Source organism: Meles meles, chromosome 8, assembly GCF_922984935.1.
Source record: "Meles meles chromosome 8, mMelMel3.1 paternal haplotype, whole genome shotgun sequence".
NCBI lineage: Eukaryota > Metazoa > Chordata > Mammalia > Carnivora > Mustelidae > Meles > Meles meles.
In genome coordinates this window covers 74,926,618-74,947,222 of record NC_060073.1, presented here as the reverse complement: position 1 = coordinate 74,947,222, position 20,605 = coordinate 74,926,618, and the positions used below count along the sequence as shown (strand labels likewise).

General features: G+C 41.8%; 1 protein-coding gene across 3 annotated transcripts in view; it reads left to right on the top strand.

The window, feature by feature from the left end:
• Positions 1-20,605, top strand: part of GRM5 (glutamate metabotropic receptor 5) — a 546,831-nt gene that overhangs the window by 484,251 nt on the left and 41,975 nt on the right. For all 3 annotated transcript variants that reach the window (XM_046017230.1, XM_046017228.1, XM_046017229.1), the window contains exon 8: positions 6,619-7,558. In XM_046017230.1, the coding sequence (XP_045873186.1) occupies positions 6,619-7,558 (940 nt within the window). The remainder of the gene's footprint in view (positions 1-6,618; positions 7,559-20,605) is intronic.

The following is a 20,605-nucleotide window of genomic DNA, read 5'->3' as shown; positions in this document are numbered from 1 at the left end:
TTTACTGAATTTATTTACTGAATCTTTACTGAATTTAGACTTCTATCTATAATGGTAACTAGGAATTCTGTAACTTGAAACTTCCTAAAGGCAACAAAAAATGTTTGCTGTGAATAACTTGATCCATACACTAGGAAGAAAATTACAAAGTTTGACTGTATGGTGTATATATTAATTTGTGAATTGCTATGTTGATATGAGTGAGGCCACATGCTCAGTACCAGGGATCCATTTGTGAGCAAAAGAGACAAATTCCCTAACATTAGAGTGTTATAGTCAAGGAAGGAGGATAGACCTTAACAATATAATCTTTCTCTCTCACTCCCTCTCTCATACACACAAAATAGGTGATGTTATAGTAAATGCTACAAAGAAAAATAAGGTACACACACACACACACACACACACACACACACGCACACACACCACTTCCAATTCTTCTGAACCATGGAAGTGATAAAGAAAAAACCTTTAGCTCAGCCTATGTGAAGAGATTCTTTTCAGGAATATGGACAATGCAGGAAGAATCCTGAGTCTGCATTCTTCTGCTATCTCAGCTCAACATCCTAGAAATCAAAATCTAGATTAAAGACAGAAAAATAGTCTATGGATGGAACAGACTGAAAGCAAGCATGATGTTAGTCACCAGTCAACACCTTGTACTCTGGGCAGATCTATTGCTCAGGTATCAAAGGATAGTCCCACAATGGCCCCACATCAGTTTTGTACACCTGAAATGGCTGAGGACACATGCATATGAAACTTGTTAGGGAGTTCCCGCCTCGCTGACTTATAGAATATCAGGTATCCATCCAGGATCTTTGACTCCTCATTCCTTCTCCCTAAACAGACACCTGGAAAATGATATGGAAATGTAATAGTCTAGGAACTATTAACTACAGGAATATTAATCCTGAAAAATAAACATAAGTACCAGTTATTACTGAGCAGTGATATCATTTTTAGGTGTCCAGGAAATCAGTGGACCATCCATTCTCCCATTAGAGTTATGGAAAGCATATTGGTGGAATCACAGGATGAATGTGGATAATACAGTTTTTTTTTTTAAGATTTTATTTATTTATTTGACAGAGAGAGATCACAAGTAGATAGAGAGGCAGGCAGAGAGAGAGAGAGGGAAGCAGGCTCCTGCTGAGCAGAGAGCCCGACGTGGGACTCGATCCCAGGACCCTGAGATCATGACCTAAGCCGAAGGCAGCGGCTTAACCCACTGAGCCACCCAGGCACCCCGGATAATACAGTTTTTTGGCAGTTCACTTTACCTTAAAAAAAAAAATCTTTTATTTTCAGTATTTATCACTTCAAACTATGAAAACATAGATTATACTAGTGAACAATAGAAAAAGGATCAAGCATGAAAGATGAGGAAAATGAGAAATGGGTATCTACTTAAATAGATTTTATCAGAAAATAGGTCTTTTTTTTCTACTCTGTTAATCATCTGCATTTCTGGAAAGAACTGCATTGTTGTGTGTCTTCTGTGAAGCTCTAATATGCTTGCTAGGAGGTAACTTCATTCTTGTGATCAGGATCCCTTCATCAAGACATAACATATGTTAAATTGATTAAATTTATACTAAAATGATAAAATATATATACTGTACTTTTAGTTAACCTCCAAATACCCTTCCAGTATGCAGTAATTGACCAGTACACTAAGAGTACTTCCAATAACTTACCATTACACTAAGAAGGAAAAAGGGATTAAAAAACAAACAAATAGTAAGGGAGAAAATGCACAGTAATTCACAGAAGGAAATAAAGGCGGCTTTAGGAAGAATAACAGGGCATTAAGATGTTTGTAAACCAATGCACACAGCAGAGGTGGTAGTTAATGGGAATTTAAATTTCTATCATAATAAGATTAGCATTATTCTGAGATTTGGAAGAATATGTTCCATGATAGGAATATAACAATGGAAGGAAACCATCTTGCTCAAAAGAAATAGATCTAATAGTAGTAAGGGGGGGAAGAAATAAGAGAAAGATAAACCACCAGAAGAGATATCTGCAAACCTGAAGCCCACAACTTTGTGCCAGGCCTCTGGGTAAGGATTTTTTTTTTAAAAAAGAAAATCTCCAGTGATATTGTTGGAGGAGGGTATGGTGGGCCATCCAGCTGACCACTTCCCTTTGGCTTCTGATACTCTTCTTTCCTTCTATCTGATCTACCTTATGTCTTCCCTGCCTTATGTCTTCCTCTGCCATTCCGTAATATTGGTGTTAAGCCAGACTTCTAAACTCTGCTCTCTACCTGTGAAATTCCTCATTAATTGTATTTATGTATGTGTCTCTTATTTTTACCTGTAAACAGATGACTCCAAAGCTATAACTTTCACCCTTATATCTCTTCTAAACCTCTGTTTCTGCCTACTCAGTACCTCATAGACATTTCAAATACAACATGTCTAAATTGGAACTAGATATCATCCCCACAAAATCTGACAGCTTTCTTCCTACAGCCCTCATCTTAGTTATTTTATTAGCATTGCTATCAACTTGGTTAGAAGCCCCTTTCCTGAAACTTCTGTCTACCTCACAATTTCTTTCAATTCCAGCTTTAAAATGTCTTTCCCAGCTCAATGTTTTCTTCAGTACAATGACTTCGTTTTTTCCCATCATCCTCTTGTGATAGCCTTCTGATCAGTTTATTCACCTCCAATCTCCACTTGCCATCTTCACCTCCTGCCTTTCTGATCTATCTTCCCCCACCACTAATCTTAGCCTTGAGACAATATAGTTCAAAGTCTTAGGTACAGGGGCACCTGGGTGGCTCAGTGGGTTAAAGCCTCTGCCTTTGGCTCAGGTCATGATCTCAGGGTCCTGTGATCGAGCCCCGCAAATCGGCTCTCTGCTCAGCGGCGAGCCTGCTTCCTCCTTTCTCCCTCTCTGCCTGCCTCTGCCTAATTGTGATCTCTGTCTGCCAAATAAATAAATAAAATCTTTGAAACAAAGTCTTAGGTACAGTGTGAATGATCACACCTTGGAATTATCAAAGAAGGCATTCACAGACTGGGTGAGAAGTCAGTCTGATACTCTAAGGTTGGGCTGCCAACCAAGGACCAAGGATCAGTTGCATAGTCATTAAGCTTACTTACTCAAAATAAGATTCCTTTGTCCTGATTCAAAATGCACTGATTCAAAATCTCCTGAGTTAGACCCTTGGATTGAATTTTTGTAGACGCTGCAAGTGATTGTGAAGCACATCCGTTTTTGGAAACTCTAAGAACTTATCCAATTATAAGATTCAGTGATTATAACACTCTAATCAGAATCCAATTTGCTATTCCAAGAGAATAGTTACAAAAGTATTTTGTGCAATGGCAGCATCATTAAACTAAACATAAAGCCTTCTGAGTGGTTCACATTAAAGAAAAAACACACATTTGAATGTATAAATTCTGGCAAATTTGTGACAATAATCACATCATATCAGAGGCATGCCTCATGCACATTTCTTCAAACAAATATATCTAATGGCATTTTATTTAGTTTCACACATGATGTTAATGGATTACATGGGAAGAGTTCAAGAATTTGATGTAAAAATAGTGGTGAGTGCTGTCATATGCAAAACATTTAGGATTAGGGTGCTAATTACATCTAGATAGAAACAATTAAGATTTAGCATAACAGCAGAGAAAAAGGAGTAAAATGAGAGCCTTTAAAGTAAACATTTATACTTTTTTTTTTCAGTTGATTCTTTTTAGCTAATGAAAGAATTCCCACTTCATGCACCACATAACCTGTTTCCTATGCCAGTAAGTTACTGTGGCTCATGACCTATGAGGGAAAACAGGCCCTGTTAGAATTAACTACAGTAGATAATAGATTTCATTGTCACATCACTGTTCTAGATAAACAGTTATGGAAGAATAAAGATAGGAATGATTGACTAATCCCTATTTTCCTATTATAAAATAGTCTCTACCAGGAACAAATCTATAAATATGAAACAAAACCCCATGGTATACTAAAATTTCAGAGATTGAATTCCCACATATAAGCTGCATATGTGAACACAGATGCCTAAAAATAAGGATACAATATCTTCACTAGCAATGAGATATGTGCTGATTTATAATTAATAACATTATGTAAAATAACGGTCTCAAATGTAGTCTGGGCCATCCACATTTTTTTAAGTTAAAAACACCTTGTTTCAATATTAAATACACAGGAGTTTCTTATTTGTTTTGCTTTGTTTTGTTTTAGAGAGAGAGAACAAGCAGGGAAAAGGGACAGAGGGAGAGGGAGAGAGAAAATCTTAAGTAGGCTCCATGCCTAGCTTGGAGCCCGAAGCTGAGTTTGTTCTCATGACCCTGAGGTCATGACCTGACCCAAAATCAAGAGTCAGACTCATAACTGACTGGGCCACCCAGGTGTCTCTAAATACAGAGGTTTTTAAAATAAGACTGCATTTCCCATAGAAACAATTCTGTAAAGTGTGCCAAAGATCCAAGGCTAACTCACAAGTCCCATTAAACCCATAATGAATTTAACAGCAATACTAACGGTACTATTTCAAGTCTGAGATCTTGAAGAAAGAGACTGACGAGGCAGAAATAAGAATATTTCCTTTCCTTTTTACAAGAGCTGCCCTTAGACATATTTTGAAAGAACCACATGTTTCTTTGGTATTATTACTTATTGTTGTCTCCCTTACCTCCAAGTAACCTTTGATATTCAAAGCCTCTTACTACAACACCCTTGACTGTGAGATATGGAAATTTAATAGGAAAATCTTGCACCTGTAACAATTAGGATTAGGGTTGGATGCATATATCTGGGGGAAAGTAGCTTAAACAAGACAAATGTGATGTCTGTAGTCTAGAGCTAGTGAGTGATTCCATGGTTAATGGGGATTCTCTTCCAAAACTTAGGACACATTTTCTGTTCTTAAAGTTACTTTATATTCCAAGATAACTGCTGGAGCTCTAACCACCATCTTTATATTCCAGGCAGGAGAAGGAGAAAGCCGAGAAGGGCCAAAAGGGTATTCTCCAAGATTAGTCATTTTTCTATAAGGAGTTCCCTGCTTATATCTTTCTGGCTAAAACCTAGTCACATAGCAATCTAACTGAAAAGGTTGCTGGAAAATGTAGTGTGGCTGCACTCTTTACCAGCCCCAAATGAAATTAGAGATCTGCTGAGAATAAAGGGGAGAATGGATATTTGCAGGCAATTAGTTATCTCTGCCATGTTCCTCAAATGTCCAGTGCTCCAGATTGTTTAACTCCTTTCCTGCTCACTCAATACAGTTTCTTTATTTCTATGTTTCTGTTAAATGTAAAAAATCCTACTTTACACTCACACACAGAGAGAGAGAGAAATGACCCTTCTAAGAGCAGTGGTTCTTAACTTTGGCTATACATTTAGAATCACTTGGAGTGTCTGTTAAAAATCCTGATATCCAAACCAGTTAAATCAGAAACTCTAACAGCGAGACCCAGGCCACAGTATTTTTTAAAATGCCTCTGGGTGATTCCAGTGTGCAGCCAAGTTTGAGAATCACGATTGTAAAGAAATGTGAAAACAAGGTGCATAACCCAAATGATGCCAAGTTCTGTCATTTTTTTTTCCCTGATGTGTAATGAAGTGATATAAAAACATGCAAGCCATGAGTCAAGAATAGTTTTTAGAGTGTGGAGTATAGGTACTTCCCACACAGACCAGTTGTTTGCCTTTGGGGTCATTTTGCCTCTGCTGCCCCCTTTTTTAATTAAGTATCTTCTCTTTTATAACATTGAACTATGTGGTTCTCTGAAAATCCTAACCTTTCTATACAGTGGATTCAAGGACAGCATAGATGGATCCAGTGTTGGTCATCCTTGATGTCTTGAACTCTCAAGGAGCCCCACATCCATTTAAACTCTATATTGCTTCAAATAATTTTCAAATCTTTCCACACTTTCATCTCATCCCAGATCAACACAGCATCCAAAGGAAATGTTTAACACCGGGGTGACCACGTCCTTCCTTTCCTGTATATATAGATCCCTCCAATGATTTCCTATTGGTCTAGGCCTCTCTGCTTTGCAAGAGCCCTTCCTTCCTACCTCCCAACCTTTTCTAGGCCACTCACTGCACCTGTACGGTGGCCTCCCTTCATGCCTCCAGTGGCCCCCTAGCTTTCCTTGCAATTAATCCCCATATGCTGTACCTACTGAATGCCCAGTCATCGAACCAACACTTCCATTTGCTCAATCCTGTTGAAGGAGGCTTTGATTGCTCCCACAGACTGCATTAGGAACCATGCTGTCCTTCTTAATGGCCCTTATCACAGTTGTAAGTAATTTTTTAGAAGCACTCCCTCCCCAGTTATTTCTTAGGAGAGCAGGGAGCATATTCATCACCATTTTGTTTTCAGAACCTAGAACAGCTCCTCTCACAGGGTGTGTGATACTATAAAGATACATATTTTATGAATGAATATATGAGGAACTGAGTAACATGGGATATTGAGATTAGAAATTGGAGTCAAAGGGTCCTGAAAAGGGTCATAAGCAGCTGCTGTAACTTAGGCAGTTTACTTAGGTGACCCAAGTAAATGTTTCCTCTTTTTTTTTTTTTCCCAATGTGTCTGTGTCTCTGCAGGTTGTGACTTGATCCCAGTACAGTATCTCCGCTGGGGTGATCCTGAGCCCATTGCAGCTGTGGTGTTTGCCTGCCTCGGCCTGCTGGCCACCCTATTTGTCACTGCAGTCTTCATCATTTACCGTGATACACCAGTAGTCAAGTCCTCCAGCAGGGAACTCTGCTATATCATCCTTGCAGGCATCTGCCTGGGTTACTTATGTACCTTCTGCCTCATTGCAAAGCCCAAACAGATTTATTGCTACCTTCAGAGAATTGGTATCGGTCTTTCCCCAGCCATGAGCTACTCAGCCCTTGTAACCAAGACCAATCGTATTGCAAGGATCCTGGCCGGCAGCAAGAAGAAGATCTGTACCAAAAAGCCCAGATTCATGAGTGCCTGTGCCCAGCTGGTGATTGCTTTCATTCTCATATGCATTCAGTTGGGCATCATTGTTGCCCTCTTTATAATGGAGCCTCCTGATATAATGCATGACTACCCAAGCATTCGAGAAGTGTACCTGATCTGTAATACCACCAACCTAGGGGTTGTCACTCCTCTTGGATACAATGGCTTGCTGATTTTGAGCTGTACCTTCTATGCTTTCAAGACCAGAAACGTTCCAGCTAACTTCAACGAGGCCAAGTATATTGCCTTTACTATGTACACCACCTGCATTATATGGCTGGCCTTTGTGCCAATCTACTTTGGCAGCAACTACAAAATCATCACCATGTGTTTCTCCGTCAGTCTCAGTGCCACAGTGGCACTGGGCTGCATGTTTGTGCCGAAGGTGTACATCATCCTGGCCAAACCAGAGAGGAATGTGCGCAGCGCCTTCACCACGTCTACCGTGGTGCGCATGCATGTGGGGGACGGCAAGTCATCCTCGGCAGCCAGCAGATCCAGCAGCCTGGTCAACCTGTGGAAGAGGAGGGGCTCCTCTGGGGAAACCTTAAGGTAAAATGGGGTGGTAGGGAGTTGTGGGGCACTGGCCTCTGTAGTTGAAGCAATGGCATTTGCTTCCTGGTCTTTTAAGTGGGAAATATCTGAAGGAATCAAACTCTGGGAGGAGGGATGGGGGTGGGGAAAGGGACCTTGGGCATTCTCATCGAATGGTTTTTATGGGATTCATCGGGTGTGGCCACAGTTACTTCTGCCAAAGCCAGAAACAGAGAAGTTGGGATGGAGAGAAAACGCAAAGTTTCAGCAGAAAGGAGATGAGGTCCAAAGGGGCAGGGAGAGCACAGCTAAGTCATTAGCTAAGGCAAGGCAAGTGATTAAGCCAAGTCCTGAGGGGACAGAAATACATCGCGGACCAAATTCTAATTCACCAGAACAGAGTAGAGAAGGTTATTGTTAACACAGAAGGTTATGCTGAGCACAGAGTACCACGAGCCTTATATATCTGGCTGCGCTGTGTGCCTGAACTTTTCCAAGCCCAGAAGAGCCCTCGACTGCACATCCCATAGAGACATGTGAATGTAGATTCTGTGTTTTAGTTCTTAATGGGCAACTTGAACTCTTTGGGAAATGTCGAAGTTTCCAAAAGTTACCTTGCATATAATCTTCCACAACAACTAGCCAGTTTCCCATCTTCTCTGTTGCCCAGAGTCCCTTCCCACCCTTCAAGTTCAGTATCTCCGGGAGTACTTGTGGGTAATTTCCATCTGAAAAGAATCTGGAGCCAATAGCCAGTGATTCCCCCTCCATGAGGGACATCCTTCTGTGATAAATACCTTCAAGGCACTTCGGAAGGCAACGAGATCGCTCTCACTCTTTTTTTTTTTTTAGCCAATTGAGATCTGTATCTTCAATAAACATCTAGAGAATACTGGTAGCACAGATTGCTATATTGCATGCTATCTCAGAGACCCATGGTTCCTTAAAATCTGTGTAAATATGATAAATTCTAAGAACTTAAAGGGTAACTGATCACCCCATAGAGCTGCTCAGACTTATGCTAGTGGTAAGCCTGGCTAGTAACCACTTTCTGCCTCCCTGCTTCTCTGGGGAAGAGAAGACTATGGCCTCTGTGAGGGGCCAATGTGAAATTAGTGCAACTAATAACTTCCCAACATGGGGGAAATGAGATCATCTTACCAGTGGCTTGGGAACAAATTTAGAGGTACTAAAAAGGCTACATGGATTGTTACTGGGAATAAGGACTCCTTCCATTTAAGAAGTACATACCGAAAGAGCTAGTGAAGATATCATCTGCTTACTCTACAGAGATTTTACAATTTTCCTACAGTCTAGATACATAAATGAAAGATAAACATCTTTCAAATGGAAGATAAATAGCTAAATATTATTGCTTGAACAATTCTCTTATACCATAATTTAGCCTGCATGGAAAGTCCCACATTTCTATCAGCCCTTATTCTTCAAAGCCTGAATAACGGTGATGGTAAAGGTACTGTGGTTCTGAGGACTGAGAAACACTCACAAGATACTCAGTCACATAGCTTAATTCATTTGCATTATTAACTTGTATCCTTGCCTCTTTTAATTTTTTCCTAATCCCTATATGCCTCTCATCTCTTTCCATGTATACCGAGCAAGGTATTTAACTAAATTGTAAATCTTGGGGCAAACAACTGTGTCTTGAGTTTCTTCAGTAAATCGTGGCAATGTCATGGTCTGGCCACAGAAGGCCTTTCATCTCTCTAAACTGCCAGAATATTTTCCATCTGCTTTCCTGACTCCTCTCTAGAATATTCTTTTTCCAAAACTTCTGTAAGATCAGCCTTTTATTTTGTCTAAGTAGATCTATTTTTCAGACTTTTCTTTTACCCAACTCTCTCCCAATAAAACCTTTCCTGATAGGTAAAACAGGCTCCTAGAAGTACAGATTTGCGAGCCTAGCTTAAGCACCCCGAAAACTCACTTCGGGCCGGCCCTTAGACAGCGTGAAGCAATGGGGAGGAGCACTGGCTTTGTGGCCAGCTTCTCCTGAGTCTGAACCCTGGCACTGCCATTCCTTCTCTCTGAGCCTGAGTTTCTTTATCTGTCAAATTTAGATCATATCACCTACCTCAGAGGATTGTAAAGAGTAAAAGAAATAATTATGTGTAAAGGCCAGGTACACAGTAGCAGCTTTATTGAAGAAGGTATCAGAGTACAGAGCCAGGCAGCTCTGGGATTGAATACTGGCAGCATCACTTACCAGCTGTGGAACTGTAGGCAAATCACTTAACCTCTCTATGCCTTGGTTTCCTCCTCTGATGAATGGAGGAGATAATGAACCACAGCCTTCATACAGGGTTGTCGAGACTACATGAGTAAGTACATGTGAAGTATATGCCATGTAGTAAGCACTTTGTAAATCTATATTTGCTATTTCTAACGGTGTTAACAATTGTCAATTTCTTCCACCCCTGAAAGTCTCTGTATCAGGAATGCAACCAGGATGACCCTAATAACAGAGAGAGCACCGTAAAAGGCAGTAAAGATCTATAGACACATTGATTACACAGACTGAGCTTTCCAAAGCATCTCCATTTCGACATGTTCTGGTTCCTTGTCAGATTGTACAGCACACCCTTTGTCCTAATTTAAGCAAGGTGAGCTCCTTCAGGGTGGGAGCCTTGTCTCCCTTGTCATCACTGTGCCTCTAGTGCCTGCAAGTGTCAACAAGGACCCTTGATGCATAGAAGACACTTAATAATCTTTGGTATATTTACTGAGCAAATAAATTTGGGAAGGTAGGAATGTGGTGGGTATTTCTTGCTTGTAGTTTAGGTAGGCATACTACTATCCCCTAGTGGTTTTATTGCCTTTCATAACATGAAGCCTACTGTGATCTCTATTACAAATATCCCCTGCACTCCCATGGCCCTCAGTTTCTGCTCAAGAATCAAGTCATCATTCCCATCCATTGACCTCATGTTTTGCTCTAATTCTAACCTACCTCTAGTAACATTTGGTTACTCTTTTCAACTATTTCATCTCTACTTCAATAAATAAGGGGCAGCATAAATAACAAAATTTACTAATAGTGCCAATAGAAAATAGAATTTCTTGAGATTTTTGGCGATATTTTAACCTTTTTCACTACAGGGCCATGTAGTCCTTGATTTTGCAGTTTGGGTATTAGAATATTGAAGATGGTGGGGAGGGACCTTTGGCATTTGTTGAGTTTCCTACATGTAGTTGTGGCAAATGCTTGTCTACGTGATTATGGCTGAGATAGTGACTTATTTTTTGTCATTAACTGGCACATTCAGGCTTGCTTTTGATGTGAAGAAAGGCCAGAAAAAGCTCTAATACCCTTGCATCACACACATCCCCTACCAGCATCCTCTTCTAGCTATAACTCTACGAAATAATTTAGATCCAGACTAAAATTATTTTCCTCTAGGTTTCCCATGAGCTCTCACACTGAGTATTTCTTCTCTGTAATCCAACATCAAGACATTCAGAATGTTACTGTGGTATTTATCACATTGTAAGATATAACTGGTTACACTGGATTTATCTTTTTACTTTATAAAGGCCAGTATCACATTATCTATCTCCAGGACTTAATGGGACTAATGGGCAAGAAGTAAACTTGGATGCTTCTAATATTTTCATGTTTTATTCTGAATTACCTTCATTAGTTGGGTTTCTCGGGCTTGAATTCTGTAATATGCCAATGAGCCCATTTATTGCAATCTACAGGGGGCTCAAATAGTTAGCTTAAATATCTAACTCTGGATCTTTGCAGAGAGGCAGCTACTATGCTATTCCCAGCCTGGTTCTGTTTTCTTCCATCTGTTTATTTTCCTATAAACCCAGACTGGGTCTAGGTCATTTTTGAAAAGTCCTATACATCTTGTGGCAGACAGCTAGGGCTCCATTTTAAAGATGACACTAATTGCACACGTTAGAATGAAAGTAATATATTCCAATGTTATAGTGACTATGTTTCCAAAAGTTAGGACACATTCTGGGAGCAGCGGACGTGGAGAGAGCAGACGCAAATATAGCAAACTAGTGTATAGTTCTGGCTTTGGAGCCACATCTGGATTCAAACCTAGTTGTGTGAATTTGAATAAGGTACACCAGTCTGCTTCCTCAACTGTAAAATGGTAGACAATGATCCCTATAGTGAGAGTAGATGAAGTGATGTGTGTCAAATGCTTAGTATTAGTGTATAGATAGCACTCAATCAATGGTAGATAAATGTTTAGAAATGTGTTCAGCTGCAAGTAAGAGAAAGCCTGATTTTCAGAGACTTATATGATTTGTACAGGTTTCACTTCCCTCGTGTTACAAGAAACACGTGGACAGACATGGTCTTCCTCTTCTCAGTGGTGCCAGAGTCAACATCTCTGCTCTTCTCTGCACCTTTTGTTTTTTTTTAAGATTTTATTTATTTCAGAGAGAGAGAAAATGAGGGAAAGAGAGAGAGTGTACAAGCCAGGGTGAAAGGCAGAGGGAGAGAGAGAAGCTAAACAGGGAGTCTGACATGGGGCTCAATCCCAGGACCCTGGAATCATGACCTGAGTGGAAGGCAGACACTTAACCGACTGAGCCACCCTGGCATCCTCTCCAGGCCTTTTTACTTATGGTTGCACAATGGCTCTATGTGTTGCATCCTTTCATTAGGGAAAACAATGGTCTTCTCAGGATCCCTTTCTGTCTCATTGGCCAAAATGGTCTCCTGCTGTCTCCTAGGTGCAAGAGAGTAGGAAAAAAGTGTGCGCTACCTTTCACATCTTCTATAATGTAAAATGAGGGGGAGACGGGGGTGTCAAGTGCTTGTTGGATAAGCCCATGAATAGCATTTACCATGGAAAGTGATAGTATCTCATAGTGGCGGGGGTAGTGGTAATGGTAGGAGAATCACGTAGTGGTAATTATTGAAAATATTGAAAGAGGGAGCAATATCCTTTCCCATATTTCAAACAGGGGAGCAATATCCTTTCCCATATTTCAAACAGGGAATTGGGTTATTGTGGTTAGAACCCTTGCCCACAGTCTTATGACCAGTCAGTTACACTCAGCTCCCAACTCAGACCTTAGCTCCTTGGCCTTAGAGCTGAGCCTTCCCCAGAATGTATTCTTTGGAGAGCTAGTCTCATAAATTGTTCCATGGAGGAGAAAAAAGAAAAGGTATTTGGTCAAACAAATTTGAAAGCATGCTGACTATTCCTTTAGAATAGTGTGGCCATGTTTAGGGATAAACACTGAGAAGTTTTGCAATGTAGAAACCAATCATTCATTCGTTCATTCTTTTCAGTCGTTCCCTAAGCTTGTTGAACATAGGACTATTACTTCCAAGTAACTCTCTTAACTTTCTGGAGCATTGATACTACAAAGGGAACTCACAATGGAAAATATCACAGCCAAAGAGAAGACCTGTTTCTGGGAGACTGAAGAGTTGTTCCTGTCTTCAGTGAGAAGAGGGACAGAAAGAGCCAATTTCCACCTCCGGTCATGGAGAGAGAATCACTTGTGTTCTCTGAGCACCTAAGGGGAAAAATAGAGCCAAGACCAAGAGATCTAGCAGCTTTCTGGAAAGTGAAATAGGCTCACCATAGAGCCCCAGAAAGAAAAGTGCTCAGAGTCAGTCATTCAATTCACTGAAATAGCAAAGGGAGATTTTTATTTAAACGGGAGTGAGTCACTATAGATTTTTTTTATATAGAAACGTACTATTTATGCCATCAATGTATAGCAGTCCCTGTGATTAACATTTTGGTTCTAGACACTAATTCTCCAGCACGACATGGCACAGCATCAAATCATTGTCAAGCAGATGATGCCATGCTTCCGTGTAAGGCCTTCACTTCAGCTGCAAATTGACAAATGAGCACAAAACCACTTCTGACCTAAATAAAGCGCTGAACGTGTTGAGTCTAAAGTTCTGGTTCTACAGTATTCAGAATTTCCAACATCGTGGGGCTGAGGCTCTCCAATGCAATGGGCGTTTCATGGCTAAATGAATGACAGAGGCTGTAGCTCTAGATCGTACATGTTCTCAGAAGGCAAAAGCCTCGCTGGGATTCTCCTCAGGTGGCAGAAACATCAGCACTGCCTCCACCTTAATTTTAGAAACTATCATTTGCCGCTTTTGTTTTAATTAACTAATGAACTTTGCTTTCATTGACATGGTCATGAGAGCCCAGTCAGACTATCGGCTAAAGCAACGGCTAACCCTTTCATGTCCTTTTCCCAAATTATAATTTGCCTGGAAAACAGGTTCTCTATATGTCAGTATGGGTCAGTACACCCCAACTGTGCTCAGAGCTTTGAGGATTTCCTTCTGCTTAGATATCATTAAGGAGTTATGAGTCCATATGAGGTGACATTCGTGTATCTCTTCCTCTTTAGAATCCCCTGCCTCTTCCTTCTATCTTCCCAGGTGGTTCTTCTCTTCCAGGGTGCAGCTTCCCCACTGAAACCCTGCCAGATGAGACTGTCTCACAGATTTCCCTCATCTGGACTCTCAGAACATTTAGCACACATGCCTCACAACTTCTTCATTTATTATTTATACGAACAGAACTGAACATTGTCAGGCACTGTGGTAGGCCTTAAGGGCCCTAGGGGATTGTTTTGGGTAGACATGCGATATTTCCATAACTATCTAACGCTGTCTTAAAAGTATTTCTCTGTCTTCCTCAGTGCCTAGCACCGTGCCTGACACACAGCAATGCTCAGTGACAGATTCTGATGCAGGTGGGCCACAGCTCTTAGGGCTCACACTGCCATTACAAGGAGCAGAACTACTCACTTTGTTGACTTTATTGCCCAGATTTTTCTCTGATAATACTTGGTTCAACAAATATAAGAAAAAATGCTTTTTGCTACAAGCAAACTTGTTTTTTCATCAAGCTTCCACAGAGTACAAGTAGATTCTGGGAATCCAGAGATAAGTAAGAAACACTCTTTGAGCTCTCAGTCTCCCGAAACAGAACTGGACACAGGTTAGGTTTCATAATGTGATGGAGTGCTGTGATAGGAGTCCACGGGGGAACAGAGGAGCCCAGAGGCAGAAGCAGCAAAAGTCTACACATGGAGAATTAGAAAACCGCCCAAAGGATCCAATTCAAACAGTAGATACTATTTAAATACTTTATGCCTGCTTAGCCATCCTCAGGGCTTCACCAGCAAGGATAGGATAAAGCCAAACTTCCTTCCCCTTCTATGGCAGGAAAGGCTACAGACTACCTGGGGGTAGGGACCTTCTCCCAGCCAGCCTGGCATCTGGTCACTCCCTGCTTGACTTTCCATTCCGACACACTCAATTGTCTTGCTTGCAGGCTGCTATCAGCGCAGCTAACGTGTTACAAAATACACCTGCCCCACCACCCTCAACTTGGCCAAATCGCGCTCAACTTTGATACCACTTCTACTGGCAAGCCTGTCCGGACCCTCTGAGACCACATTAGGTCCCACTCTTCATGATCCAAGCAAGCCATGTGCTTCTCCCTCTAGCACATTCATCATCCTGTGTTATAATTCCATGTTTAGCTGTAAGACTCCCTTACATGCACGTATATACATGCATGAGGCCGCGCACGCGCACACACACACACACTATCACATGAACTTACTAAGCACAGGTCCATGTCTTCATTATCCCTGTGCCAGTGGAACCCAGCCCAGTTCCAGGGACTGGTTAGCACTCAAAAATGTTTGTTGAATAAATGGATAGATGCGGGGCGAGGTGGGGGGGAGTAGATGAATACTGATGTGCGAATGACACTGGCATTTGACAGGGAACACAAAGGAGGGTGGAGGATTGTGAATAATTATATTCATTGAGCATTTGGTGATGGCCCGTTGAGCCTCAGAACCCTTATGCAGGTTAACTCTTTATATCCTCAAAACAATCCTCTTCCTACAGATAAGGCAACTGGGATAAGCAGAGGGTAATTTACTTGCTCAAATACATGAAGAGAGTCAGTAGAAGAGGCAGGCTTCCCACAAAGACAGGCTGCCTTCCAGGCACATGCAGATAACCATCCAACAATGGTCCCCATCCCAGCTCTTCTTATTTTGTCGTCTGAGCTGAGGAAAACTGAGACTGACTTGCTCTAGGAGTTTCCCTGAAAACTGCTCCCTCCATCTTTATGGCCCTGTACTTTCTTGCCATGGTCATTCCCTCGGCTGAGTCTGATTTGACTTGTGTTTTATCTCAGAAGCCTCTGAGGTAAAACTTGAACTTGAAAGGGCTGCCTGATAGCTTTCCTATTTAATGGTGATTTTAAACTATCTATATAGATTTTGTTTGTGTGGAAAAGTCTGACTGATTAGTATTTTTATTCTATTTTTAACTCCCAGAGAAAAGACCCTAAAGGTGATTTTGTTTGTTTGTTTGTTTGTTTGGCATATAGGCCAACCAGTCAGGGTGACATCATGGAACAAGGCTGTCGGTGTCAATCCTGTTATAACTTCACAGAAGTACTGTGGTGTAGGAAGGGAGCCTAGTCAGCAAAGATAAGGATTCCACTCCTGGCTCTGCCACCCACCAGCTGGGACTTGAGACCAAGCCCTTAATTCTCAGAACCTCTGGAAGATGAGGATGATACTCTCTATTCCACTGTGCGCTATGCTCATTGGACCATGAGCATCATTCAGAGTATGTTCCACAAGCAGGTTCATGAGATGTGAGTTTCCTTTCTCCTAATCATGGGGTCATCTCAGTTCCCATCCACCCAATATAGAGCTCTGGTGACCTAATATGATGTTCCATGACATCAGTCTTCAGGAAATTTACTGAAATGTAAACATTTGACTTTGGGAACCTGGCCTGAAATACTAGTAAATCATGGCTACATCCTGGGAGCCAATGGTCCTCAAAATTTCCATTATATTCTTAGGTAGAAGGTTACAGAGTCTCTGTGACAGTGATTTTTCAGAAGTTAGGCTTTCCGGGGCACCTGGGTGGCTCAGTGGGTTAAAGCCTCTGCCTTTGGCTCAGGTCATGATCTCAGGGTCCTAGGATCGAGCCCCGCATCGGGCTCTCTGCTCAGTGGGAAGCCTGCTTCCTCCTCTCTCTCTGCCTGCCTCTCCGCCTACTTGAGATCTCTGTCTGTCAAACAAATAAATAAAAATCTTAAAAAAAAAGTTAGGCTTTCCTCAGAGTTTAAAAGAGATTTGTAAGTGTTAGCCACTCTTCTCATTCCCCTTGTGGTTTTGGCAGTGCGTTTATACTTCTTCATGAAAAAGCTATTTTGATTTTTAACTTGGCCCAGATGGGTCCATTTTGCTTAATGTTTAGAAACTAAGTGATGAATCACTGTGGTCAATTTTATATACCACATGATATGAAGCTCTCTTTGGGAAGGCAAGTGCATACTCACTTGCTCACTTCTGTTTAGTCAAAGAAAGAAAGAAAGAAAGAAAGTGAGTCACAACATCCCTCCTGTGTACAAGCTTAATGCCTGGCCTTGTTCTTAGGCTCCTTCTCTGCACACTCTGGATGATAGAAGTTGCCAGAAACTGTGACTCTCCTCTGCTGAGTTAAAGTGGCATGGCCAAAATGCAGACTAATAGCACTGTTTTCTGTAATTCAGGTGGCTTTTTTACTTAGAGGAAAAAAAAAAGTGAGAGAGATCATGACTTGGTAAACAAACAGAGCTGTCACTGACCTTGCTTGTTCTTCTAAAACGAATGGTAACGAAAAACTAAAGTGCAGTAACCCCAATGAAGAGAAGGTAAAGATCAATCCAGTCAGCATCTGCTAAGCAAGTCCCAATCATGTGTGAGACACTATACTATGTGGATTATACATGAGTATCTTCTAGAATAAAGCCCTCCAACAGCAGAGTTTCTGATACAGCAGGTCTGGGGTGGGGCCAGAGAGTTTGCCTTTCTAACCAGCTCCCAGGTGATAAGGATTTCATATTGATGAATGTGTGGTGACATAGGGATCACATGTTGAGAACCACAGGCTTACATGTTCTCAGCCAATAAAAACCATGTGATTTAGATATTATTTATCTTATTTTTTTTTAAGATTTTATTTACTTATTTGACAGACAGAGATCACAAGTAGGCAGAGAAGCAGGCAGAGAGAGAGGAAGAAGCAGGCTCCCCGCTGAGCAGAGAGTCCGATGTGGGGCTTGATCCCAGGACCCTGGGATCATGACCTGAGCCGAAGCCAGAGGCTTTAACCCACTGAGCCACCCAGGTGCCCCTATTTATTTTATTTTTTAAAAGATTTTATTTATTTGAGGGAGAGGAGAGAGAAAGCACGTGCAAGTTGGGGGAGGGGCAGAGGGAGAGGCATAAGCAGACTCCCTGCTGAGCACAGAGCATGACAACCCTGAGATCAGGACCTGAGCCAAAACCAAGAGTTGGATGATGGACTGACTGAGCCACCCAGGTGCCCCATGAATTAGATATAATTATTACTCTCTGTTTTAAAGGTGAGGAAACTTAAGTGCAGAGAGGTTTAAATATTTGTCCAAGATGGCGCAGCTCATAAGGGATGCAGGTGGGATTCAAACCCAAGGGGAAACACCATGTTTTTAGCCACAATAACATGACTGACAAGCTTTCAAGAGGATATATTAAGTGGGTAATTGTTCCTCCTTCCTGTTTGCCCCATATCAGGACTTTTGCTCTGTGGACTCAAACTCTAGGTCATCACCTGCCCACCTAGGCATAAGGTAATAACACTGCTATTACCAGAGCTTTGCTATTGGTTGGGTTATGAAGCATACTTCCCATACTCCATTCATAAATTCTACAGCAGTCTCCCACTCTCTGCCTCAGTGATCGCAGGGCATACACTTTTACCTCACTGGAGCCAATGTCCAGTCAGGAGATCAGCTGCCATTCCCCTATACTCATCCCCCAACAGTGATGTCAGTGCAACATGGGGGAGCATGATGAACTAATGGAGGAGTGGGAAAGGCCCCATATAATATTGCCATAAAAAGAAAAGCAAAACCAAACCAGCAAAGACACTTTCTTCAGTTTTAGATGTCATGGGCAGAACAAAGGAGAGTAGTGTAATATCAACATGGATGGTCCTCATGACCCTCAAGCATGGAAACAGTCCATTCCCTAGAACATCTGAATATGTCACCTTCCATGGCAAAAGGGACTTTGTGGGTGTGATTATGTTAAGGATCTTGAGAAGAGATTATCTTGGATTATTCAGGGGGAACCAAGGTAGTCACAAAGGTTGTTATTACAGGAAGGCAGGGGTATCAGAGTCAGAGACAGATTTGAAGATGTTACTCTGTAAGCTTTGGAGCTCAACTAAATGATTCTATTCTGACCACTACACTCCCTAAAAGATATCTTGGCTCAGGCAGAGAGAAATCTTTTCTACATGAAATTCTGGTGAGGTTCCATGACATTCTGTGTTGATTTACTGTGTGTGTGTGTGTATGTGTGAGTGTGAGAGAGATATAGGACCACAGTAAACCCTCATAAATCTCATTCTATGAGGGTTTACTGTGGTCATATCAAACACACACACACACACACACACACACACACACACACACACACACACACTACCAGAAGTCCCTGAGGACAAGAACATTTTCTTATTTATCCCTATGTTGGCTCTGGGTAGAAGCTCAGTAAATTGCTATTGTGGGGATACAGGAGGTAAAAAGAAAATCGAGCCCTACTGATCCCTCCTACTTATGCTCCTCAAAGGATAGAAGGTTCCCACTATCCTCCATGATCCATCTCAACTACCTTCTATGATACGCCTGTTCATTTCACTCTGGCTCCCACCAGTGTCTTGGTCAGAAACTGAAGATGGCAGGGAACATTTGACCCATTGGTGGGAGTCAGGCACTTCCAAGAGTGTGTTCTGACTCAGGCAGACACATTATGACAGTGAGGGGGAAAAGTCTCCGTAGGAACATGAGGGAAATAAGAGGGAATTTGAGTTCAGGATGCTTCTCCCAGGGCCTGTCTGGCCATAGGGTACAGCCAAGAGTGCAGCCCGCTGAAGAATGGACCTGGGCAAAAGTAAACATCTCTACTGCTCTAATGGCTGCCAGGACAGCAAATTTAGAACCAAATGTTCCAGCCCAAATGGACCAGCAAGCACTTTTTCCCTTTTGTTGGTTAATAAAAATGTAAGAAAAAATTGATCTCAGCATCCACTCATCACTGAAGACTAACTTTAGGACTTCTTTTAATCTAAAAGATGTTTGAAACATCTGATGATACTTGAGAGAAACGGAGCAAACTGACTTCAGTGAAGAAATTACAAAGACACATTAGCAGAATGCTAATGGGCTGAACTGGGCTCAGCAGATGCAGACTTCTGATGTCTTGCCTGTCTTTTTCACCTTCAAACTCCAAATCCCTGCATCAAAGCACATGTTATCTAATTTCCCTTTGGACATTTCCAGAGGCTTTTATTTAATTGTATTCACTGTGCAGACACTGCTTTGCAACTGCATCTCCAGGGAGAACAGTGCCAGACAGCAAGTCATGAGCTGAAAGGAGCAGACAGCCTTTAACTGCGGGGCATTTCTAACCATCCTCAGTAGTGCTAGTGAAGAACCGGGCGCAGTGTGTCAACTGTTTACCGACTGTCCCCTTCTCTCTTCTCCTTGCACCCATAACCCTCCATGCCCACCCCAGGCAGCAGTGGACCAGTCCCTTTCCTGGCCACTAGGTGGCAGGAGGGGTTCTCTGGGCAGCACCTAGGGAGTGAGGATTTCAGAGAGCTTGTGCGGTAACAATGCAGACCACTACTGTGGGCTTATACAGACAGCTTGATGCGAGCAGCTGGAGGCAAACTTCTGTAGAAAGCAGTGCGAACAGTAGATGTGCTGATTCCCAGATGTACTGACTGAAGAAAATTCCTAACACGAACCTGTTGTGGTTTTCTCATCATCATTGATAACACATTTCCATACCTATAAAAATGGTGTGACATATAAAAACTTGGGGGGGGGGATCAGCATCACTGCCTAGAATAGCAATGCTAGATTTTAAACGCTGTAGAGGAGCCTTGCTTAAATATTTTCCTGCCACACGCTCTGCCACCAGAAATTGCCTTTTGGGGGCGCCTGGGTGGCTCAG